The 26,300-nt window shown below is 42.2% G+C and overlaps 3 protein-coding genes across 4 annotated transcripts in view; 1 reads left to right on the top strand and 2 right to left on the bottom strand.

Annotated features, from left to right (window-relative positions):
• The window catches only part of LOC311502088 (vacuole membrane protein 1-like), a 50,890-nt gene extending 43,012 nt beyond the window's left edge, over positions 1-7,878 (bottom strand). The window contains exons 1-3 of the mRNA XM_084564201.1: positions 7,569-7,878; positions 4,199-4,289; positions 2,926-3,036 (exon numbers count right to left, since the gene is read on the bottom strand). Coding sequence (XP_084420327.1) covers positions 2,926-3,036; positions 4,199-4,289; positions 7,569-7,759 — 393 coding nt within the window. The 5' untranslated portion in view covers positions 7,760-7,878. The remainder of the gene's footprint in view (positions 1-2,925; positions 3,037-4,198; positions 4,290-7,568) is intronic.
• Positions 7,879-13,948: 6,070 nt separating this feature from the next.
• On the top strand, positions 13,949-16,742 carry ptrh2 (peptidyl-tRNA hydrolase 2). The gene is made up of 2 exons (XM_084565241.1): positions 13,949-14,071; positions 15,714-16,742. The coding sequence occupies exon 2, from the start codon at positions 15,724-15,726 to the stop codon at positions 16,237-16,239; it is 516 nt and encodes a 171-aa protein (XP_084421367.1). The 5' UTR covers positions 13,949-14,071; positions 15,714-15,723; the 3' UTR covers positions 16,240-16,742.
• A 3,274-nt stretch (positions 16,743-20,016) lies between these two features.
• Positions 20,017-26,300, bottom strand: part of cltca (clathrin, heavy chain a (Hc)) — a 30,064-nt gene continuing 23,780 nt past the window's right edge. For both annotated transcript variants that reach the window (XM_084565374.1, XM_084565375.1), the window contains 9 exons: positions 25,902-26,059; positions 25,544-25,816; positions 25,116-25,433; positions 24,764-24,895; positions 24,567-24,677; positions 24,306-24,476; positions 23,904-24,125; positions 22,016-22,091; positions 20,017-21,345 (listed from right to left, as the gene is read on the bottom strand). In XM_084565374.1, coding sequence (XP_084421500.1) covers positions 21,212-21,345; positions 22,016-22,091; positions 23,904-24,125; positions 24,306-24,476; positions 24,567-24,677; positions 24,764-24,895; positions 25,116-25,433; positions 25,544-25,816; positions 25,902-26,059 — 1,595 coding nt within the window. In that variant the 3' untranslated portion in view covers positions 20,017-21,211. The remainder of the gene's footprint in view (positions 21,346-22,015; positions 22,092-23,903; positions 24,126-24,305; positions 24,477-24,566; positions 24,678-24,763; positions 24,896-25,115; positions 25,434-25,543; positions 25,817-25,901; positions 26,060-26,300) is intronic.

Here is a 26,300-nt window from a genome sequence, read left to right as displayed (position 1 = left end):
CTGACCCAGTCCAGTCCTAGTTTGAAAAAACAGGGCACCATGCCCGGAAGTATTCTTCAGTTTTCACTTACCACATAAAGTCTTTAACTCTTTCATTGTCAGATATCAGAAATGTCTTATTAGGTCCCAGATATCAACGAAATAACATAGGAATCATTATTATACATCTTAGATTCCTATCTGCAGTGATTTTTGTGCTTCTCACTCATTGAAGCACATACTAGGTCGGCCAGTATTTGGCTATATTTCTATACAATTTTAATATCAGCCAAATGAAGAAAATTACCAATCACTGATCATAGACTCTTAATATCTTCTAGATCAGGGGTGTCAAACACATTTTCGTTCAGGGGCCACATACAGCCCAATTTGATCTCGAGCGGGCCGGACCAGTAACATAATAGTATAATAACCTATAAATAACAACAACTCCAAATGTTTCCCTTTGTTTAAGTGCAAAGAAGAAGAAGTGCATTATGAAAATATTTATAATTAATGAGCTGTCCTTTTACACAATAAAGTGCGATTTTATTGCTGTCTGATGTTTAGTTCTGGATGTTGTGTTCTGTTTGCTAGTCTTACTAAAACAGTGGATACCTAAATTAAGAATAGCAGTCACTTTTGTAGCGCTCTGTTCTCTTATTTTACAGGAGGGTGGGTAAACCGCCTCAAAACTATTCTGAGTAATCACTCTTTGCATGGGAGGTGAATGGATGACGGGTCTGCTAAAGTATTAAATTTGGGATGTGTGTATAGCAGCAGTCAGAATGTATGACTCATTCTAGGGTTAACAAACATTAACAAAACCACTGTAGCCCCATAGTTCCCTACTCGTTACCAGGAAATACATTATCACAAAGGTACCTCTCGAAGCACACATAACATTGATTTTTGACCAGGTGTTGAATTTAATATCAAAACAAACAAACAAACAAACAAAAAGTATTTTGAATAGATTCTTAGTTAATTAGTGTATGGTACCAAACCACTGGCGCGCATGTTGGAGCTCATTTAAATCCAGTTCGCAGTGTCTAAACCGTACTCACAGTTCCTGGGATGCAGGATGCTGTTAGATATAGTTTGGCAAACCCCTCCTTCACCAGTGTCCCGTCACTGTGATAAAGAAACACGTCCTCAAGCTCCGTCTACGTTCGTAAGCATCCAGTAGGTTCTCGGCAGCTTGGTGCAGTAAGTGTTTCCCAAGAACTAGTCTCTCATACTGCTAGCACTAGGAGCTAACTAGCAACCGTCCGCAGTGTGGTCACGGTTTAGCATCAATTAAGTAGAATTCCCGACGGAAAAGGCTTCCACTGAGCGTCCATTCTCTCCAGCAAACAAATACACCAAGTCGTGCAGGCAGGCACGTAACTAAATCACACCAACTTAAATAAATATAGCTTATTGAACTAAGTTTTAGCGGTGACTTCCATCTCTTTCCTCTCGGTCCCACCCACCTAACTTGAACGTCACTAATTGGCTAATCAAACAGACTGACACCTGTCCATACAATTAACGCCACAAGAAAATGGTGCGTTCGGGAACCACGTTGAACGTAGGACATTCCATGTACTTAATGGACCGTCCTAAATACCAGTAATCTTCTATGTTATTTCCACATTTTGCACTTTGCAAATTCACGCAGACCCACCAGGTTAGATCCTCTGGCGGGCCGGTTTTGGCCCGCGGGCCGTATGTTTGACACCCCTGGATGTTTAGTCAGAAAATGAATTGGATTAATTAGAGGTGGACTAGTCTGTCTGTACAAACCAGTGACTAAGTGATATTTTGTTCAAGGCCATGAGCTATGTTAAAAAAAGAAACTTTTTTTTTTTAAATTTAAACTCTTTTAGTAGATTAAACCTAGAATATCCATAAATGTCGATGGTAGTATCGGCCTTACGAAAACAATATCAGTCAACCTCTAAAAAATGCACAACAGCAGCTCAAGCAAAGAGCACCAAGTTCTGCCATGAACCCAATGACACCACAGCCTGCAGTAGCAGCCATGCTCACTAGATGGTGACATCGTACTTTAAAACCTTCCAAATTAGCGAGCTAGCTCAGTAAGATAGACTTGAAAAAACTCTCGAATTACGTTTCTGAGCATCACAGTTTGCCTGTTAAAAGCAGAAGAATGGAGGACATGTACTTCAACGTTTCGAGTTCAGCTCCACTGGGCAAGGACACACAAGTGTGACAGTGGACCTCATCATAGCAGATGGACTCGGAGCAGTGAAGACAGGCAGATGTTTTAGGATCCTGATCTGATAAGCAGTACAGAAGCAACACCCCATGCTCTAAGTTAAAGAAAAAACAATGCTCAACACATAGACTTCAAGAGTTATGGGTAAAAGCTGAAAGAAAGAGAAGAAGGGAGAGAAGAAGGGAGAGAAGAAGAGGAGTAAAACAGGGAAGCAGAGGAGAGATATAAAAAGGAAAGCGAGTAAGGGGGAGGCAGTGTCGGAGAAAGTGAGAGTGAGCAGCACAGTGGGGAGCAGGAAAGTGGGGAGAAAGGAAAGAAAGAACTCAGAGAAGGGAGGGAGAGTGTTTTTATCCTCATGTGCACTCAGTCAGAGGGGTCACTGAGTGCGATTGTTCCTGGACTGCCTGTCAAAACAGTGTGGCTACCACAGCCTCTATTCATCTCCGCCCCACTCTGAAATGCATGCGCACACAAACCCATACTAGCATACTAACATATGCAATAGCAAATGCATGAGAAGCCTCCAAAAGCTTTTAACAGAGCTCCTACCTTAGCAACAACTTAGCAACACAATCAACACAGCCTTTTTTGATCTGCGTCACTGCACCACCATCATCCACTGTGTTTGAGGTAGAGCTTTGTCATAAACATGCACAGGGAAGTGAATAGCAGCAGTGTGAAAGTAGCGAGCAACTTGTTGTGAAGGGCATAGAGAATCTTACCAGGTAAAGCAGGAAAGTGTGCAGACCAGTGCCAAGACCCACAGAGGAGAGGATGCCCAGGCCGACCCAGTAGGCACACCACAGCGTCTTCTTCTCCATGTAGCGCACATACTGAAGAGGCCAGAGAGAGGGACAGTCAACCACATGGTAGAGACACATGCACAGAGTGTGAGGAAAACAAGAAGAGGGAGGGGAGGAGGGGGGCATCGTGCGAGGAAGGGAGGGACAGAGAGTGAGAGAAGGTACAGAGAGTGAAAGTGTGCAACACAGAGGGCACTTTAAAGGGTGGGAGAGGGCAAGTGAGAGAGGGAGAGTAAGAGAGAAACCTTTCGAGACAGAGGCTGTTGTTGAGTTTAGAGGACGGAGCCGTAGGGTAGGAGTGTTCAGCACACTGACAGAAGAACAGCTCCATTATTCTTTTTTGGTGGCAGCTCTTACACAACTTGTCAAGCAAGGCAAGCCAAGATCTCCCCATCTCCCTCTGTGTTCCTCCAACTCATCCAGCATTATCACTCCATCTCTCACTCCATTTACACCTCCCCCTTGCGCTAAGGCAGGTTGTTTTTAGGAGGAAGCATGGAGTGTGTAGATTACGGGAAGAAGGGAGGGGACTGGGAGGGGGGCTTTGACCGAAAACTCAATTTCCCAGGAAACCCGGAAAAACAACGTCAGTATCCCCTCTCTCTGTGCTGGCAGAGTGCTGGGAAGTGCAGTGCAGGCCATGGGCGACTGTTACGTGTAGTTACTGAGAGCTGATTACACAACTCCTGAGTCTCTGCATAAAAAACTGAAAAAAATGTTCCATGGCAGTGGGTTTCACAATAGCACAGCTCATGGCAGGCATACACACAAAGTGGAAAAAGCCAAAGTGGAAGTGCCAAGGGAGATATAAAGCAGTGTTCTGTAGTTCACACACACAACTCAGATTAGAAATGGAGATAAGATATTAGCAGGTGAAAGTGAGCTTTGAAAGAAGTTAATAATTAAGCAAGTGTCATGTGGGCACAGTCACATATACACTCAGAGATATCCAAAGGCTCAGAGAAATAGTAAATTATCTGCACTTTTATAACACAAGTGTCTTGTTATAGCAGACTACAACCTGTACACAGGAAAACCAGGAATCAAAACCATTAACCCTGCAATGTACAATGTAGTACACATCTTGACCACAGCTTCGCTAAATACACGATATATTTAGTGTTGTAATGGCAGAAAAGGTAGAACACTGTAGCCTCTACTGACACAAACCAAAATGTATTAAATTGCCCACCTTCTGATGTGTTCCTTCAATACGGTAGGCGATGGACAGAAGGAGAAGCAGGAGCAGCAGGCCAAACACCGTCTGTCTTTGCTGCCAGAGCCTGGGTGAAAGAGGTGAATGAAGGGGAGTGGAAAGGATCAATTAAATGTGAATTTACATGTGAGGGGGAAGAAAATTCTGAGTAAGGAGAAGAAAGTATAAGGGATCATTCAAGTATGAGTTAAGAATATTAGCAAAAGAAAAACACTGTGAGGGGCCTCTGTGGATCAGGTTTGTTCCAGTGCGTCCCACAGATACTTAATCAGTTTGGGATCTAGGGAATTTGGGGGCCAGATCTTTTTCATGTTTTTTGAGTTGTTCCTAAACTGTTTTTATGTGTGTGTGCCTGTGTCAGGCTGTATCCTGCTGGGGATGACTGCTGCTGACATCAAGGAGTGTCATTACTATGGGGTGGGGGTGCCTGGTCTGGTGTAGGTGGGTGGTACATATCTAAGTAACATCCACACGAATGCCAGGTACAGAAGTTTCCCAGCAGAACATTGAATTGTCACAAGATGGTCAATGTTATTTACTTCTCCTGTCACTGGTCATAATGTTGTGGCTGACTGGTGTATGTCCTCACCAGTCTTCACCAGCAGGAGTGACTTTTCCTCAAAGATGATATTAAGATGAACAATAGATCTTTTTTACAGCACACATTTTAACCTATCAATGTAGAAAAACACGGGTGGGAATAATGTAATATTGCACTAAGGAGAGATCCTTGTCGACATGAAACACCTGACAAATTAAGAATCAAATACCCGGATGTAAACTTTTATCGGGAGATGAGACAATGACTGTCCTTCGTGCTAGTCTGTACTTCAGATTCGAACAGATTCAGATTTCAAGTCCCAGTAACTACCAAGTACACGAGTCCGAAGTTCACGTAGTAGGCTACATGGTACGAATAAATAGCCCCTGCTTTTTAGCATGGCTTAATGGAAGTGAGCCATCTTACACCTGCGCTACGCCCACTGAGACATGTCCAAAGGTCAGTACAGTCAACTGGTATTTTAATAGGAACACCTGTGTTATTAAACCAACGAAACAGCTCTACCATAAAGTGGACTTTAACGTTCATCGTAATAACATACATTGGGAGGACAAAATACTAGAGTCACCTTTTAATACACACCACCCCTGTACACCAATGAAAACCTCAACAATAATAAAAGTACAACATGCAAAAACTCTTTGACAATATGTCATTATATGCAACGCTTCCTTATCTGGTGTGTCAACGAGTACGCACGAATGCCTGCGCTGACTGTGCTGGTATTAAGAGATTATAAATTCAGATATAAACACACACACAAAAAAATGTGTCGACATAGCGACTTTAAAGTTGCTATGTCGACATTAAACTCGACATTTCGAGAATAAAGTTGAAATGTCATGTCGACTTTAATCTCGACGTGTCGACTTTAAAGTCGCCATGTCGACATTAAACTCGACATTTCGAGAATAAAGTAGAAATGTCATGTCGACTTTAATCTCGACGTGTCGACTTTAAAGTCGCCATATCGACATTAAACTCGACATTTCGAGAATAAAGTTGAAATTAGTTCAAAATAGTTTGAGACAGGATACCCGCACTGAATCCAGAATCAGACAATTGGCTGACGATTCAACACAATGCCTTGTGTAGATGATTTGGTCAAATTGTAGGCTACTTCAGAATCGGGTTTAGCAATAAGGAAATCCTCGCTCTTTCAGCGCAGAACCACAATGTGGTGATTAGTGTAAGGACGCTGAAAAGGTTGTGCCGAAAACTTCGTCTGTTCAGAAGGAGAAATCATACAAATTTGGAAGAAGTGGCCGCATTATTGCATACTGAAATTGCTGGAAATGGGCAGATGCAAGGATATCGATGGTTACATCTGCGTGCAATACAGAGAGGTTATGTTGTATCGCAAAATACAATAAGACAATTGATCAAGTTGCTCGACATTTCGAGAATAAAGTTGAAATATCATGTCGAGATTAAAGTCGACATGACATTTCAACTTTATTCTCGAAATGTCGAGTTTAATGTCGACATGGCGACTTTAAAGTCGACATGTCGAGTTTAATCTCGTCATGGCAAAAAATATTTTTTCTTCATGTGTGGCCCTAATACTCCGTCGTAATTTTAATAGTAGATTAGACAATCGAAGTAAATTCACTTTATTTTGATGATGGAGAAGTGCGTCAAGTAAAACTATGGTATACTAGACAGAAAAAGCTGGTCCTTTTGTGTGTAACACTGCATGTCTTCAATCTAAATATATGTTGTCTCAAGGGCTGCAAGACTCTCCCCTTTGTATTGAGTGTAAGGTTTTTGGATGTAGAATTTTCTTTAACTTAACGATAAATATTTTAAACAGACCACATCCATTATTTCACAAGACGCTTACATATATATATATTAAAAAAAAACAAGTGAAGAGCCACAACAATGGACAGTATGTCGCCCCAAAGACTCCCTCAGCATATGGAACACATGCTTTAGATTACAAACCACTCCTAACGACATTTAGGTCTCTGTGTGCTCGTAGACTCAGCCATAATGTGTTCCCCTGCAGCAGGAACAACACCACGTGTTTAAAGTGTTGGTGAACAGCAGCTTCTCTCAGTCAGAACGCTGCTCGTGGTGCTTGTGGTTCACCACATCCTCTTGTAGTTCAGAAAGTAAACACGTTGTCCTGACACATTTAGCCACAAAAGGCCCCCCTGAGAGAACACTCTGACCTTCTTCTGTGTGCCCTCGCATCAACAAAGATTATCAGGTGTGTAAAAGACATACAATGCAGCGCGTGGAACTGCAGCCAAGGCGATGTCTGACATAGTGTGGTTTGATGATGCTGCTATGTTGGTCTCATGACATCAGCCTGTGAGGCGGAGAGACTTTATTGGATCAGTGAACGGTAAGTATGAGGAGTAAAAAAAATAAATAAAAAATGATAAGCAGATCCTGTCATGTTTCTTTTGTGCTGTATTAACTGTCTGGCTGAAGTCTAGACTGCGAGGGAGGAGGTGTGCTGGGTTGCTAGCTTTGAGAAAATCAAGGTCACTTTTTGTCTGGTGGTGATTGTGTCATTTTGTGAGAAGCAGAGCGTGGAAATGTATGATATATGTACATCTTGTGTTTCAGTCAAATTTGCACTGTGGCACAAAAGGTTTAGAAATGCATACTTTCGATTGGCTTCAGTGGTTTTGTATGAACAGTAATAAGATTTTTAACCTTAAATTTGACCAGAAGCGTTAATTCATGATGCCACTGGTCAAATAAAAAATAAAATAAACATCGGTTTGTGTGACAGATTGCATTTATGGAGAAAAAGTGCAGTTAGTTCACCTCCGTATCCAGCCTTCAAGGGTGATGAGCAGTTCCATAGTGAAGTAGTGAAGCGTGAGCACAGGTTTCTTCCATAACACCAGGGTTTCCCTCTCCTCCCTCTCCCTCTGCTTCCTCTCATCCACAGGAGGCTCTGAGTCTGGCCACACAGTGTGGGTGTTACGTGCACACACACACACACAAATAAACATATGAGTAATTAACTAGCTTAAATGAAAGTCAAATATGAGAGAAAGGGTTTGCATCTTTTCAAAGACATCTTAGAACTGATGCATTGATAATAAGGGCATCTTTAAGAATACATTTGATCTATTACTAAGCTGCATATCTGTTGTTTTTTGTTTTCCACCTGTCAGCTCTCCATTTTGCTGCTCCTTCTCAACTCGATGCATCTGAAGTAGTTCACAGTCAGCCCCACGTTCTGCCATGTTGTTCATCTGGAAGGAGTTCTGTTGAGACAAGAGACAGCATCACACGCACCACTCCCCAGAGCTGAAACTGACACGAGTTCAAAACAAACGCAGACTCACATGCAACAACACACAGACACACAAACGCCCAAAGCACCCTTCACTCTCAGACACGTTCGTACACAGCGGACCAGCTTGTGTTGTCCTGCTCCTGCATCCTGCAGACCACTGGTGACCTGACCGGGCTGTGCATGACCGAAATGAGTTTAATTAACATACATTTTGACACTGGGATATTTTCTGTGTGCGCTTCTTTTTTTTTTAGAGGCAAATCCCCACTGGTGATAAAAGAATATACATCGTGGAAGAAATGGCAATATGTGTAAATAATGTATGTAAGACAATACACAAGAAATTCCCACACATTGAGTCACATGCATTCAGACTTGTGAATGTCTCACTGCAGGGCCTCAAGTCTTTCAGGAATCTGTCAGTGAGCAGTGAGATGGGGACTCTGACACTGAGGTATGCAGCTCACCATCTGGTGGAATTGTCAGTTTCTCATGTAGACACACACACACTCAAACCTTAATCCCTCTATCCTGTGCCCTAGGTCTGGGCCTCTGGTTTCTGTTTCCAAGAATTCACACTTACTCAGTTTTGAGGCATCGGATAGACTACCTCACAGAAATAAAAATTCAGAGGTCATGATATCTTATTAAACCTGCAGAAAGTTTTGTGAGATTTTTGAGAGTTGCTTAGATTTTTTTTTTTTAGATGGCTCCTCCGGTGGCAGTGACATTTCCAATAATTGCTTGCTGTAGAGCCAAAGACCTGAATAGATGACACCACTATGTAGTTCCAGCAAGTTTAGGTATCGAGTGTCAACCTGATGGGCACACACCGCTGGACAATTTGTGCGACTGAAGTGTCAAACAGGGGGGAAAAACTTCTCAAACTAATAGACTGCGAGGCATTTTGAGCCTTTCTTGGCTTTCACAGTGAACCGCAAAACAAAAGCTTTTCATCACAGATTTTAAACCTTAAGCACACAATGTTTCTGGTACACCGGTATTAAATGCACCCTAGCATTTCTCCTCTTGCACTGGGGAGAACAAAACACTGTCCGACAAAAGGACTCAACAAAGTGTGACAATTTATGACATCCTACAGGAACTCAAATCGGTGCTGGACAGGCCAGCTTGTGCAAAATTTAGCAAATCTGCTGTTAGTGTGCAAGCATATGTTTTATTCTGCAGAACACTTTGATCTTCAATTACGTCTCAGTGCATTCTTTAGGACCAGTACCTTGGAGACAGTTTCATAACAACACTTCTGCTTGTGTGAGACGCAGTAGCACGGCACTGCTCCAGCACTCCATTGCGCAATCACTGCTACCAAAACAACCCAGACCTGTTGAGTAACTCTAGAGCGGGGGGGACAATGAGTATTTGAACACAGAGCACATACACTTCAGGATGGGAAATCCAATAAGATGTAATCAGTTTCCACATTTCACACGGAAATGACCACAGTGCACTGACACATTTACACAAAGTGTAAAACAAAGCAGGGCTGTAATATAACACTATAACATATTTTGGCAATGCATCATGCACAGAGGGTAAACTCACCGTTCAGCTGATGTTCAGTCCACAATGAGCTCTGAGCTCAAATAAAAAACTGTGGTGGAGCCCCAGTGGCAATGTAGGCCAACAGTACGCTACGAAGTGCATCATAACTTGAACGCAGGGTGTGGTGATGAAGGGGGCCAGTGAGGGATAGAGCGCTGATACAGGGTTGCTGGGGGAGGGGGTGGGGGTAGAGGGCATTCAGGCTGATAGAAGAGAGACACAGAAAGAGGCAGAGATTTCATCATTTGCCTAATAAAACCTCCAGAGAGCCAGTCTAATTAAAGCTCTATAAATAAGTGGATCACTTTCCTGGAGCGCACTTCTAACGCTTCTCAGGCCTCCGTAGGTTTTGCACAGAGTCAACGAATGGCATTTGGGCAAAGAGAGCTCAGCAAATCCCCAAATGGAAACAGAAGAAAACAGGACACCACAGTTTTTCAGGTCATAACTAGAGACAGAAGAGTGAGAAAATCTTTCAGAGCACTTCTTACTGACTCCAGCAGGTCACTCTATTCTCTCTGCTGGAAGTTGTAATTGATTGACACAAATCACATGTTCTGAATTACTGTCTCTTGGGATCTAGTTAGGAAGGTGCAGTAGGAGTAAGACTTAAGATTCATTCACCATACGATCACCTGAAATGCATGGCAGTCTTTGCAAAAATAAATATTCTTAATTATTCTAAAAACATGCAAGACCTGGCCGACATCTGTGACACAGCCGCTGGTGGCTGCCTGGAAACCATAGCCCTGTAGTCAGATCAGTTACACCTTTCTGGGTTTTGACCTGGTTTTGACCTGTAGTACTGCTGAGCGGTGAAATTGCTGCGAGGTCATTTAGTTTGTGCAAGATAAGCACTGGATTTAAAAGAAAATGAGTCCAACAGAGGCTGGTGCAGGCCACAGAAATAAGCCTCAAATCTGTACACAGTATAATATCACAGGACGAATTATGACCTGCAGTTATGAAATGAAACTGCACCACAAGACTTATTCATTATTGCCATGGGTGACGTTTTTCATTATAAGTATACGAACCACCTGTTGATACTGTTTTTTTTTTTGTCCTGAAGGAAGATGTTTAAATCATGTTAATAGAAGCCCACTGCGATGATCTGCAAGAAGAGATAACGTTGAACATGGCTATTTTCCCAGCAATCCCAGCATATCGTGCCTGAAAAATGTGAAGGACGAGAACAATCACATGAATTTACCATATACTTCAAATGAACCGTACATGAAGAAAAGCTCTAACACTTACCAGTCAGCTGATTTCACCCAGTTGTCCCACTTCTGATATTGGCAGCTCATGTTTGTTCTGGGTCATGTCTTGTTCAACAATGCACATTGCACCAAATTACATGGAGCCCACGTGTCTGAAACATAAGAGGGAAGTACATCCAGAGAGGTATCAGTCTATTTGTGTGGACACGTTTAAAAAGGAGAAGAATGAATAAAACTACACATGTGTCATGAAGAAAGGGAAGTTTATTGTTAATGTAGAAAGACAATGCATGCTAAGAGCACAGATACTAGATAGCTATATGATGAGAATTTATTTCTGAACAGAGATTTAGCTAAAGGTCAATGGCCCGTACGGGGATCGAACCCGCGACCTTGGCGTTATTAGCACCACGCTCTAACCAACTGAGCTAACCGGCCATGAAACTACACATTTCCAGAATAGCTGAAACACTAAAGCATGGTTTGGTACTGCTAGCACATTCTTTTAACACAACTACAGTCTCCAAAAGCTGTTCATCGTGCATAGGCTACTGATAAACTGTAAGGAAAAGAAGGAATGAATCCCCAAGGCGCAGGAGGTGGTGACGAAGCATGGCTACTTTCTTTGATTTAAACAATCACCAGCGCTTGGTAGGAACGACGAAATATTTTCGTCAGTTTGTGAAATCATTTTTGACATCATGCCTTGAGCTGCATTTTTGTTTTTAGTCACATCAACTTTGACCAGTAGAGGGCAGTGTTACCTTTCCTCACTAACTGTCGGATCCTCCAGACAGAGGCGCATTTATTTGATCAACAGAAAGTGACTTCACATTTAATAAGATAAGTGACTTCTAATCCAGTTAGCTACGATAAATTAAGTGCCTTCTGTGACGTGTATAATAATTCAGACTGCATCCTGTACTTTTTATTGGTGCTGTACACGGACAAATGTCTGTTGTCCCATTTTTGTCTCATGTTTGGTTTGACGAGTCCAGGACATCAAGTGAATGAAGACCACCACAAGTCACAACAGTGAAGGATGTATACTACTAATACAACTATTAAGCTCATGCTTAACTAATTATTAAACATACAGTATAAAGGCGGCATGCACAAATATTGCAGCACCTAACATAGTCTCTTTTCTCCTGTCTCTCTCGGCCTATGATGCCCATCATTCATACCCTATGGGGATGCTTGCTCAAGGTTAATGTTGAGGAAGAGGTGTTTCTGATGAGCAGTTCCATAGTGAAGTAGTGAAGCGTGAGCACAGGTTTCTTCCATAACACCAGGGTTTCCCTCTCCTCCCTCTCCCTCTGCTTCCTCTCATCCACAGGAGGCTCTGAGTCTGGCCACACAGTGTGGGTATTGCGTGCACACACACAAACACACACAAATACACATATGAGTAATTAACTAGTTTAAATGAAAGTCAAATATGAGAAAAAGGGTTTGCATCTTTTCAAAGACATCTTAGAACTGATGCATTGATAATAAGGGCATCTTTATCTATTGCTAAGCTGCATATCAGTTATTTTTTGTTTTCCACCTGTCAGCTCTCCATTTTGCTGCTCCTTCCCAACTCGATGCATCTGAAGTAGTTCACAGTCAGCCCCACGCTCTGCCATGTTGTTCATCTGGAAGGAGTTCTGCTGAGACAAGAGACGAGTGCATCACACGCACCACTCCCCGGAGCTGAAACTGACACGAGTTCAAAACAAACGCAGACTCACATACAACAACACACAGACACACAGATGCCCAAAGCACCCTTCACTCTCAGACATGTTTGTACACAGCGGACCAGCTGGTGTTGTCCTGCTCCTGCATCCTGCAGATCACTGGTAACCGAATTAGGCCTGTGCATGACCTGAATGAGTTTACTTGACATCAGTTTTGACACTTTAAAAAAATTCAAAGGCAAATCTCCACTGATTACAGCAATGCACAATGTAGATGGCAAAGAATTCACTGACCACTAGATAATTCACAGCATTAAAATCTACTGCATTTCTAGTTAAATTACATTGTGTTGTGTAATCTGTCTCAATGGTTTGAATCACAGAAACATGTGACTGAAAACTTACAGTGTCAATCCTGCATGACATCTAATGTTCAGTGTAGGTGAAAACATCATCACAAAAGGTGACAATTCAACTGTATTATTATTCGGAGGATGTAGTTTGTGGGACTGTTAGACTGTAATGAATTAAAAACTAAAGTGTTTCTGTCATTTAGCCGAGCACACTGACTAAAAGGGGGTTTAGTCACACAATAAAATCTGATATTACTACAAACCACAGCCTACAAAATGGAAATAGATGATTTTACAGTTCTCTCAGTTATGTGAAACAAATGCTGGACACCATGACCTTCATGAAGATGAGATTTAGTGCAGGACTGCTATATCAGAATGCATTAATTTTCACTAGCGTACCCAGTGAACTGGCAAGTGAGTGTATACAATAAAACCACTGACAGGAGAAGAAATAACATTGACCATCTTGTGACAATACAATGTTCTGCTGGGAAACTTTTGGACCTGGCATTCATGTGGATGTTACTTAGACATATGCCATCCACCTAAGCCAGACCAAGCACCCCCACCCCATAGCAATGACACTCCTTGATGGCAGCAGGCAGGATGCAGCCTGACACAGACACACACAAAAATGCTTTAGGAACAACTCAAAAAACATGTAAAACAGCACAAGGTGTTGACCTGGCCTCCAAATTCAGTAGATCCCGAACTGATCAAGTATCTGTGGGATGATCCACAGAGGCCCCTCCCCTCAACCCATAGGACCTAAAGGCTCCCAGTAACAACATTCTGTTGCCAGACACCACAGGACACCCTCAGAAGGCCCATGTCCTTTCTCTGATGAGTCACGACTGTTTTGGAGGCACAAGGGAGACCTACAAAATATTAGGAAGTTGGTCATAATGTTATACCTGATTCGTGTATGTTGATAGGCTATACATAGTGGATTTAGGATCCGGAATACAACGATGTTACACAGTCTTGTCCAGTAAGTGGCAGAATATACCTCAACTGTTGGTTTGGTGTACACAGTAGTCGAGGAAGAAGAAGAAGAAGAAGAAGAAGCAGCAGAAGAAGAAGAAGAAGAAGAAGAAGAAGAAGAAGAAGAAGCCGGTTGTGTTACGTCATCACCAACGGACCATAATCGAAAGAGTTTTCACTCATGTTGTCGGCACGTCTGACAGAGCAGCAGGTATGAAATGTAACAGGTGTAGTTATCTACGAATCTATTCTTCTGTTCTTGGTCCACACACTGGGACTTGGACATTTCATTTCAACACACTCTGTAATTCTTTAGGAAAATGATATCTACTGTACCGAAGCCATGACGCTAGAATACGCCTTGCTTGTAGCCAGGAAGCTAATGCTAGCTAGCTAGGCTGGTTGTGCATGTGAAGTTAGTAAACTTGTGAGCCCACGAATTGGTCATTAACTCGTACATCATCATTGTACAGTAAATATACGCATATGTGGGAGATTTATAAACTGAACTGTGTTTAAATCTTCAGAGGAATTACTCAGCCCTGTACTAAACCAAAACAAACAACCATATGTACGTCCAACATTGGTGAGGCGAATGAGCAATCCATTCTGGAGCTCTGAAGAATGTTTATTGATATTTGACATTTGAACTTGAATGTGGAGAAAAGGTGTACCTTTAATATATAACTTACCTCAATGTATAAAGTAAGTTTACTCTTAGTTTACTTTTGATCATTTTCATTTACGTCTATTCACTTAATACGTTTTTTTTATCATCTGATTTGATCGATCTTTCCTCTTTTGTGCTGAACATTAGTAACAAAGCGATATTACTGTAATTTGATCAGGGGCGTTTCTATGACATCAAAATGGAACCTTCTAATGAAACGTTCAGGAACGGTTAACGTCAGTGACTCTTGGTGTTTTTCAACTAACATTTGGGTTTTGATCTGCAATACTGCTGGTCATGTACAGTAGTTCATGTAAGAGAAGCCCTGGATTTAACAAAAGGTGAGTCCAGCAGAGGCCGGACATGATATCAGAGGACAAGCTCGATCAAACCTGCACCACAACACAATGCATTGTTGCCATGAGCGACAGTTTACATTATAAATCTATGGACCACCTGTACATACGATTTTTACCTCTGAAGGAATATTGTTCACTGTCATCACATCACATCAGTATCTGCCAGAGGAAATAACTGAAATCGAGTGAATGATACAACATCTCTTTGCAGTAAACCACATGAGGTCTGGCAATCCCAGCATAGCCTTCCTGGGTAACATGGAAGAATATGATATTTACATGATCTTACTGTATACCTAAAATGTACATGAAGAAAAGCTCCATCACTTCACCCAGGTGTCTCAGTTTAGATCTTGACAGCTCTGGGTCATGTCTTGTTCAACAATGCACATTGCACCAAATTACATGGAGCCTACGTGTCTGAAACACAAGAGGGAAGTACATCCAGAGAGTGTTCACTCCAATTGTTTAGACACGTTCAAACAGGAGAAGAATGAATTAATCTACTCATGTGTCAGGAAGGAAGGGGAGTTTATTGTTAATGTTGAAAGACTAGAAATACTGGATTATAACTTTTTATTGAGATAAGACCTGATTTATTTCCGAGGGGAAATTCCAGGTAACAACACTGGCCCGTACCACGATCGAACCCACGAACGCCACGCTCTAACATTTCCAAGGTCTAAGAAGGGGGATTTAACCAACTTTAAAATGATGTTGCTGGTTTAGACTTTCTCTTTTTTTTTTTTTTTTTTTTTTTTTTTTAAAACTTTTGTTTGTGTGTAACATAGCTTCACCTTTCTGTTGTGTTTTTGGTTCTGCAGGTTTAATAATATGGATTTGTGGTATCGTCCACTGGGCTTGGGTGTAGCAGCAGGACTGGGCTGTGGGCTCATCCTCGGTTGGCACCTTCAGACCCGCTTTGGCGCTTCGTCCAAAAGCCAGATGACGGCGACGGGAAACGACTCCGGAGAAGCAAGCGTGATGGGAGAAAGCGGAGAATTCAAGATGATTCTGGTGGTGCGAAATGACCTGAAGATGGGCAAAGGGAAGGTTGCCGCCCAGTGCTCCCATGCTGCTGTATCAGCTTACAAGCAGGTCCAACGCAGGGATCCCCGGATGCTCAGACAGTGGGAGTACTGCGGCCAGCCCAAGGTGGTGGTGAAAGCCCCCGATGAGAACACCCTGATAGAACTTCTGGGTCATGCCAAAGAAGCGGGGCTTCATGTAAGCCTCATCCAGGATGCAGGAAGGACACAAATTGCACCGGGGTCACGCACTGTGCTGGGTATCGGCCCCGGCCCAGCTGATCTGATTGACAGAGTCACCGGAGACTTGAAGCTCTACTAGACTTCCAGCTTGCATCTATAGGACTTGAACATACAGTTTCCTGCTTCTTAAAACAAATTTCAATATAAAACAAGCTGAGCCACATGTTTATATTTTTATGCAACACCTGCCTCAGTTCAGTGCATTTATTCCTTTTACCTCAGATGGATATTGAACAGCAGTAATGACAATTTGGTGAACCATTCTCATGCAGCAGTCGGTCGAATGCAGATGCTCAGAAAGAAACTAAATACATGATGAGTCAGTACGATTGTTATTGGTCTCGTTATAATCACAGCACAGTGAAATAAGGCGTTATGTCCCCAAATTACACACTGTAAATAATAAATATACATTTTGAAATTAAGTTATTGTCATTCATCATAATCCAAGGTATTTAATACTGTTCTTTTTATCACAAGTAACAATTTTACATGAATTTGCCTCGCAGCATAGGGTTACATGAATGTAATATCAATATTTTTGTCAGACTGGACATTATAAAGTGATAGTACTTTTTCTTGGTCAGTTATGTGCTTTACAGCTATAATTTCGGATTTCTATTATGAAGCAATACAGCTCCCATAAAGGACTGCTACAGTAAAACTGCACTACCTTGAAGTTAAGGGGGCCTACAAGAGAGATTTTGACGAAGAATGGTCAAATTCACCAGAGGCTGAAAATGCCATGACCTTTATAGTATTGTTGAAACTGCAAAATACTGAACCCTACAAAGTGTAGGGGGTCCTGTCGTCCTCTCTATTCTCCCCCTCTCTGGAATTTAAATTTATGAAGATGTTTTGCAGAAGAACTCTTCTAACAGATCAACCTTTTACACCTTAGCCATAAAGGTGCCATGTCCAAACACTGAACAGTGATGCTGAGGACGTCGTCTGAGCCAAAAAGACAGATTTATACTTCTGTGGAATTTCCCACTCTGGTTTTATGATCTAATTAGTCCTGAATCGAAAGAACAGCAACACTATATCAGGAACTACAAAGAATGAAAGTTTCCTCTTCTACTTCATAAGGACAAAATCAAGAAGCCTTAATGTGATACTAATTATGTTTTAAATCTGTGGTCGATTAATTCTTCATTTTTAGAGACACACACACGCAAACATAATTAAACACGTTCTTGCTCCCCCCTCCCAGGGTGACCAAGGGAGTGAAACACAGATAAGCAGGTCGTAAATAACTTTCTTTCCCCAGAGCCAGACTCTGATCTGCATTCTCCTTTCTAAAAAGAGCCTAAGTTTGATAATATGACTATCGAAATTGTAATAACCTGGTAAGTTATATATTGTTGTTCGGGGAGTGCTTAGGCTCACAATGAGACGATTTGGATCCTTGTACGATAAAGCTAGCCCAAATTCACATAATTTGTCACAGTAAGGATGGATCAACATTGCCATCAAGTGGCCATCTTTAAAAGTATTTTCTTTCTTTTAATCATTGTTGAAGTTAAAGCATGTAGAACCTTAGATATGTTCTTATATTAGTAGCTATTAGTTGAAATCATAACTATTGGAATTGTTATTTTAGAAACCCCAACCTTTTATTATTTGCAAAATGTCACTGTAAAGAGAACCTGAGTTTATTAATTAGGCTACTCTTGCTTATGAGTTATTTTGATGTGGTCATTCTGATACGCCATCTTGTAATGTTGAGTGTTGCCGCATAGGCAAGAACATCGCAAACAAGCCATGATGAGTGATGGAATGATTAAATTTAGTAATATAAAGTGGGTTAAGAAGATCAGGCAATAAGACATCTTGAGACAAAGAAGTACAGGCGTCCCCTTCTCTTTCCGCGCGAAGAATTGGGAAACCCCAATAATTAACACATAAACCAGAGACGCTCCCTCTTTCTCCGCACTTCTAACTTTCCACTTTCCGTTTACGTTTTACTTTTACTTGCTCTTCTTTTAGTCTTCTTCTTTACGTACCTAGTCACGTTTATACTTAGTAACTTTGTTTTAAGAACAACTTGAATATTGTTCCGAGGTCATTTTCAAGCTCTGTTAGTTTCTCGTCGGACTTTTTTTCCCGACGTACAGTTTTTATAGTGACTTAAATATTTTTCTAGTTTTATTCATTTTTTTACTCTACAAACCGAAGTAGCTACTGATAAAGAGAACCAACATCGTTTATAAGTTAGCCAGCGTAGTCAGCTGGGATATCAGAGAAAGACCCAATCTCTTCGACGGATCAAGAAACCGTGGAGGCTGTTGTCATAGCAACGAGCCGAGAAAACGTGACGATCCGGCTTCCTTCTTCAAACACAAAGACATTGCAAAGTGTCATCTACTGCCTTCGACTGAACACCTACAGCGCTCTCATGCAAAGCTGGGTGTTGGAGGTTGCAGACCAAGCAACAAGTCCCGTCTACCGGTCCAAGAGAGACCTGCATCAGCTGCGCCGTTTCGCCACCACCTCGTCACACCGACGCTTCGCCATCACCGTGCCGAGAAGACCCCATGAAAAGTAGGCTGAATCGTTCCTACCGCTTCAGATAAAGAGCTGGTGTCACTACTTTGAAACTCCCTATTAACATATTTTAGAGAAGATTGATTAGATTAGGTATCAAATCCATTCCCGTTAGATTAAACCTTAAAACATCTCCATATCTCAAGAAAGAAATTATTTCATACCTTATCATATTCGTTTTATTTGATTACACTCCTATATTCTATTAGTCCCTCATTTATTCATAGTTGTCACTTCATTAAATAAATATTTGTTCACACTTAAGTGTTTGTTTGTGATGTAGAAAAGGATTCACTCCTTCAGATATGCAAATTATTTAACTGAGACTGATAAAATGATTTAAACTGTGTTCTTCCTACGATAACAGGTGGTGGTGCCCTAACGAGACATTTAAAAGTGTAGAATATCCTACAAAAGCAACTGAAATGCATCTTTTGTTAGACTTCTCTGTGCCACTGTCAAACTCGGCGTTGATCAGAATGTATCCACTACGAACTGACTATCAGTCAGTTACGAACATTATTGTAGGTCTCCCTTGCGCCACATCAGTGAATGTTACTGGGCCTTCTGAGGGTGTCCTGTGGTGTCTGGCAACAGAACATTGTTAGTGGGGGCCTTTGGGTCTTAAGGGTTGAGGGGAGGGGCCTCTGTGGATCATCCCACAGATACTTGATCAGTTTGGGATCTAGTGAATTTGGAGGCCAGGTCAACACCTTGTGCTGCTTCTTTTGAGTTGTTCCTAAACCGTTTTTGTGTGTGTCTGTGTCAGGCTGCATCCTGCTGCTGCAATCAAGGAGTGTCATTGCTATGGGGTGGGGGTGTCTGGTCTGGTCTAGTTGGGTGGTACATGTCTAAGTAACATCCACACACATCCAGCAGAACATTCGCCTGTACTTCCGTCAGTGGTTTTAATGTTGTGGCTGATTGGTGCATATAGTATAAATAGAAACGGCTCACCCCAAGCAGAGAAGACCGGCTGTGTAACTTCTAGCAGCTTCCTGCACGTACCAGCAGAGGGTACTAGTACTTCATCCATGTCTTAAGTGACTCACTGCTGTTGAAGTCATGGCAGACATTCCTCCAGACAGATGGATACAGGAGCATTTTACTCTTTTCTTCAACTGAAGCCCGTGCAAATGTACCTTCTCTGGCAGTCTGCTCTTTCAGCTAATGGAGACAGTTTAAAGCAGCCTTTTATCACATGGTCTTTTACAACATTACTGAGCCATGACATCATTTCCCCTTTTGGGAGCCAAGGGTTCAGTCAGTTCTCTGGATAAAACCGCGCATGTAAGAGACGTTCACACTGTTCTTGACAAACAAGAAGCCTTTATTTAAGTGGAAAACAAAACCGCTGTTTCATTCATTAGGATCCTGATTATGCACAATCAAGTATCTTAAGTGCACAATTTAAATCTAAGGTAATTTAGATAAGAATATAAGTTCAAAGGAGTTAATGATTGATTTCCTGTATACACGCAAGCCTTTGATAAAAACTTCAAATTCCCACAAATGTTGTGATATTGTTTCCGATTTGGATAAGCAGGTCAACTGAAAAGGTTAAAGGCGCCCCCCGATGGGACGTGAGGAGAAAAACTATTTGAAAATCCTCTCCTGCGCCCTCGGCGACAGCGACCTAAAGTGATATCCGGCAGAAACAAACCGCAGCTTAAAGAAAGGGGGCGTGGGGCATGTTAGTCAAACACAAACAGGTCTGCAGTCCCTCCTGAGGTGGAATGGTCCCACGTTAGAGCATATGTACGGAAAGCACACGGACAGGTCATCTGACGTAAATTTGTTTGGAGAGTTCTGCATAGGCTTTGCTGGAAAGAATCACGCTTTCCTGAAAATCGTATGTAAAATACTCTCTTGGATTTTCTTCCACAAACAGCCCTAAAGTGTGAGTGTGGGCACATGACTGGTACGACGTAGTGTTTCAGGATTGTGGTCATGAAAGCGGCAGTCTCATGTTCAAATACAGGAGAACATAGTAGCGGTTTGTGTGTCTGAGTACAATAATTAAATGCATTTTACAGTCAGACAGAAGAAGCTGCTCACACGCATCAAAAGGAGGAGGTTCTACATGAATTTCTTTTCACTACAGAGTGCAAATCAGATGCTTCACAACAGACCTTTTTTTTTTTTTTTTTTTTTTTAAACTGAGAAGAGGACTAGCTCTTCCCACCAGCCCCCCCATTGTACATAAACCATTTCCCATTCAAATAAAATAGACATAAGAAAAATTAATCTAGTCAATACGGAATGTGAGAAAATTAATCTTTGTGATTCAATCTTTTTCTTTCACAACAGAAATAAAACTGAGTCCTTCATGACAGTTTAAAAAGGGGGAGAAAAGTAAAAAAAACAAAAAGAAAAAAGTTTGTTGGTGTTATCCCCTGTTCCTTTGTGAGGGGCAGAGGGACAGTAATGGTCTGGTGAAGGACTGTGGGAGATGGATGGATGGTAGCTCCAGCCTAGATGTGGAGAGAAGCGGGGTGGGTTCTTTACATGCCGTAGCCGAAGCCTGGCTGAGCTGCTGGCTGAGGGTATCCTGCAGGCGCCTGGTAGCCGTAGCCGTAAGCTGGCTGAGGGGCCACGGGTACGCTGGGGCCCGCTGTCAGCATCAGCTGTGGTGTTCCTGCAAGACACAGACATACAGGGAAGGTTTGAAACTCATAACCCGTCTCTTTGTTGTAGTTGTTAAAGCAGAACTGATGTACAACTTGAATGAATGGCCACAGTGCTTCCTCATTGGTGCATTGTAGTTACGCTCTTTCAGACCGCAGGGACTTTTTCACTTTAACTGCTGGAGAAAGTAGATCCTTTTTAGTGTCCCCACTGCAGGAACTGAGAACTATCAGAGTTCCTCCTAGAACTCAGTTTCTGGGGTGTTTATAGCTGCTACTTCAGGGTAGGTACTTTCTCAGCAATGTTAGATTTGAAATATATATATATATATCACACAGAGCAAGGTGATGTTGCAGTACCATCCATCAGGCAGTTATCATCAGTCACCCTTTTAGACCTGGGACTAAAACTACTGCTAGAATGATGAAACTATCCTTGTGTACGGTTTGAATAGGCCTTCTTCATTTGTTAACGTGGACATATTTAGTCACATACCAAAATATTCTTGTCCTTTTCGGGCTTTAATATAATCAAATTCTCAAAGTTCTATGAAGCTCAACAACCACAGAGAACTTGGAGAAGATCATTCAGATCAACAAGTTCTTTATGAGAAAAGACGAGTGTACCCTTTGATAGTGATCACAGTGAACGGCACATGGATGTCAATATTGCATTTTTACCGTAGACGATGGGTTGCGTCTCTGTTGCCTGCTCCTCTTCTTTCCTTAGGGACTCTGAGGTTTCTAGTTTATCTACCTGCAATGGAAAAATGCGAATGCATTTAGAGCGATGCAACAGCACTTAACAGGTGAACAAGCTAATCATGATAAAAACTTGAATTGATGCAAATGTTTTAGGCACTGATGTGATGTTTAGACTCTTAGCTAAGATGACCTCAAACTTCCCCGAAGTCAGCCAATATTCCGAACAAGCAGTCCAGCATGATCTCATCTTTATGGAGTCATTCTGGTATGACATGAACTAACAGAAGCAACCAAGATGCTCAGATTTTTTTCTGTTTACTCTTCATGATGGTAGGTGAAAAAAATGGCAACTGCACTTTTAGTGCTTAAAACATTTGCACAGTACTGTTTAAAACTCGACTATTTCTTTTCTGACAGGAATGAAACTACAGATTTCTACAGTTCATACTGAACATGTGTTAACAAGTAAGCTCCCTTCTTGTGGATAAAATAAAAGGCATAGATTTCCAGCTAGTAATCTAAAAAAAAAAAAAAAAATCTTCTAATCCTTTTCATTTCTTCTGTCTGACAGAAAAAATAAGAACAAGAAGAACTTCTTCAGGCGGCAAGTCAGATGCAGTGATAAACAAAATGCACATACGAGGTCCTGAGGGGAAAGCAGCAGCACCTGGATGCAGGTTATTTCTAGAGCTGAAAGCAATAAGGGCTTGCTCAGCAGTGCACTTCCATGTCGTGTATACATATGCATTAATCATTCAGTTTCTTCATGCCCCGTCATAAACAGTAGCTCTTCAGATCGAATTCTTTGCACACAACGTCAGCAAGCCGAGAGAGAGTTGCTGTAAACACAGACAGTCTCATGCTGAACGTGTTAACACAGCATTCAATAAGTAAGCTGCAGCACTGAGATGCAGTTTGGTGGGAGGAGGAGAAGGAGGAGGGGGAGGAGGGGGAGGAGGGGGAGGAGGAGGAGACTCTCGGGACACATGTCCCTAAAGTTCAACACTTTCTGCAGGAAGCTAGACACAATCAACATCCTGACGCTATGTATCAGCAAGAGACATTTTCACACATGCGTCTTCCAATAACCAGGAGAAAAACATAAACACACATCAACCTTTTACGAACACATACAGCTTCATATTATGCAGTGTCTGTGAGGAAATGCACTTTTTTCAATTTATTATATTTGTTGAAACTTCACCGTTTTGAGCACCAGGTGGCAAACAAAAGGATTTGTGTTCTCATGAACTCAAAAGGTAAAACGTTAATATTTAAAGTGCATTTTCTCCAACAACCCTTTCAATGTAACAACACAGAGAAAACAAAACCTCATATCCACTATGCAGCTACAGTTACACGTCCTTGAAAGATTTATTAGTGGCTATATGTCTAGAGTGTTGTCCAGCAATTACAACGCCAGACCGACAGATGTATCAGTGACTGTGTCCAAGTGAGGGTGCAATGCGGGTGACAGCTAAGACCATGCACACTTGAGGCTGCAACCTTCCGAGCTAAACACTAAATCAAAAACAGAGCTTTTAGCTTTCACCTGTTCCTGTACTGCGTCAACCTGGAAGAAAAGAGGTGCAGCATAGGAGACGACAATTAAAAATGTTTTCCCATGAAGGAATAGAGTGGTAAAGTGGTAGAGGAGGGAGGCGATGCTAAGCTGTTAAACGTAAGCCCTCAGACAAACTTCTGGGTCAGTCTTTCATTTGATGCCGAGTTAGTTTTACTCATTACAAAAGAATGACAACACTACGTTCATATTTTTAATCCTATGAAAATTACGATCTTCTAACGATCCTCTCTGACAGTAATCAAAGGTCACTTAACTCTAGCCTGAAAACGGCTGACCCACCTTGCTGAGGTACTCCCTCATGACCTGAATGAAGTATGGCATAGAAAAGTCCATGATGTTGTGCCTCCAGGCCGTCTCCAGCACCACGTCAGGCCGCAGCAGGTCATAGCAGGTGAACAGGCAGGCGGCAAAGCACTCCTTCTTGTCCTCCTGTAGGAACCAGGATAGCAGCTCCTCTGCCAGCTCTGTGTCCTTGGACTCTGACGCATACTGCATGGCATCCTGCAGGGGGAGACACAGCATGGACAGGGTCAAGAATAGTACAAGTCAGATGCTGTGGACCTTTAAATTAACAATGGCATCATATGTTCAAGATGTCTGTGTTCAGGTTTGACCATGTTAATTATCATGACTATTTAAAGAAAATAATATGGAACGATTCAAGGAGAAATGAAACGGCACCTTGTAGAGCTTGTCCTTCTTGCAGAGCTCCACACTCTGTTTCCAGCGGTTGTTGCCCTTGAAGAGGTAGGCAGCGATTCTCCTGAACTCAATCAGCTCGTGCCTCTCCAAGCGTTGGGCCAGCGAGATGTTGTCGAAGTTGTCGTAGGCGTCTATTGATGTCCTCAGCGCCTAACACGAGCGACATGGATATTAACTCAAAGAACAGCGATGCATCATGCATTGAAAAGGTTCAACAACATAAATGTCAAATGTGCTCACCTGATAATCTTCCTCTGTGATGAACAGGTTGTTAAGTGCTTCGTTGACTGATTTGTTGTTGTGGTTCTGTACTGACCGTAGGTAAGGTTTGACCAGAGGCAGCTGTTTCACCTGTTGACAGACATATCCAGTGATCATCTCAGAGATAATGTGCATCTTGGTCCATCTGCATCATTATGAGAGACATTTAAGTGTACCTTGTTGAAGAAGTTGACGGCACGCGAGTGGTCCAGTCTGGGAGAAAGCACTATGAGCAAATCATTCAGTAACAAGGGCTTGAACTCCAGATAGAACTGGATGGCTTTGTAGTACAGCTCCACATTGGCCACCTACAAGGAAAGGGAAAGTGTTTAAGAAACAATGATTTGGTAAAACAATCAATGTTTGTTTTAAATAAAAAAAAATAAAATCACAGTTAAAAGAGAAGAAAATGAATATATAATACTACAAGCTATGACATTAGTGTCAATTAAACTAGAAGATACACCCAGTTAAAGGCATGTACCCTTTAAACCAGGCTCTCCACTTGGATATCAAATCAAATTGTACCTTGGTGATGATGTCTTTGAACTGGCCCTCCTTCCAGGCGTCTGTTGGGTGGTTCATCATGGTGATGATGGCGTTGTCGAACTCCTCGTACTTGTCGTACAGGAAGACCAGTTCGGCCCACAGGTGAGCCTGCTCTGCTGCTCTCAGGACCTTCGGGATGTTAACTCTGGACCAGAAGAGCTCCAGATGCTCCCTCATCTTCTGAGGTTTGAACTTGGAGTAAAGGATGGCCAGCTCTGTGAACATCCCCATGTGAGCACGCTCCAGGCCCAGGGCGGCCTCCAGCATGGTGATCAATTCCTCAAAGTAGCCGCGGTCCTGAGAGAGGGGAACGAGGGTGGCATAAGGTAAATGTATGCTTGTGTGTGGGGCAATTATTAAAGTAGCATGTCTCAAAGCTGTAATGTAAAGTATAATTTCTATCTTACTTGGTAGTAGTTAATCAGCTCCTCCAGCTCGTCAGCGTGCACCACGATGTGGAGACCGCACATCTGGGCCAGTCTGAACTCTTTTCCATCCACACAGGCGAAGCACACTTCTTTCCAGGTGCGGGTGCTGTTGGCCTTACGGGCACCATCCACAGCAGCCTGGTACTCTCCGAGGTGCACCAGAGTTGAAGCCAGACGTCCAAAGTTGGAGACATTGTTGTATAGCAGTTTAGCTGCCTCGTACATTTTCTCGTCGTAGCAACGGTCACCAACCTAAAAAAACAACCGTACAACAAAGACATTTCAGTTTTGACCTGACAGCTTAACGTGGTTAGGGTTGTATGGGAGCGAGGCTAACCTGCTGGATGTGAGCGTTGTTGGGTCCATTGATGAATTCCTCAAGTTCAGCCAGGCGATTGGTTTTGGCCAAGGCAAAGATCAGCTCCGTCTCTACATAGGACTCACGGGCCTTCTTACGAGCCATCTGAAGGAATTTGACCAAGTCCTCCCAGTTACCTGAAATACAGGTACAAAAACGGTGAGCCGAGGTTCTGTTTTCATATTTTTCCCAGTAGATGTGGAACACTGTCAAATATCCCTGGTGGACAAAACTTGAACTCAAACAAGTCAATACGATTCATTATTTTCAATTAAAGTGGCAATGGCAAATAATATAACTAACAGCTTTCACTGAAACCTAGTGATCTATGAAACCTATGAAATAAAATCAACCAAATTCAGCTTGAACTCAAGTCGC

Source organism: Chelon labrosus (assembly GCF_963514085.1).
Source record: "Chelon labrosus genome assembly, chromosome: 17".
In the NCBI taxonomy this organism is placed as follows: domain Eukaryota; kingdom Metazoa; phylum Chordata; class Actinopteri; order Mugiliformes; family Mugilidae; genus Chelon; species Chelon labrosus.
This window is presented reverse-complemented; position numbering and strand designations above follow the sequence as displayed.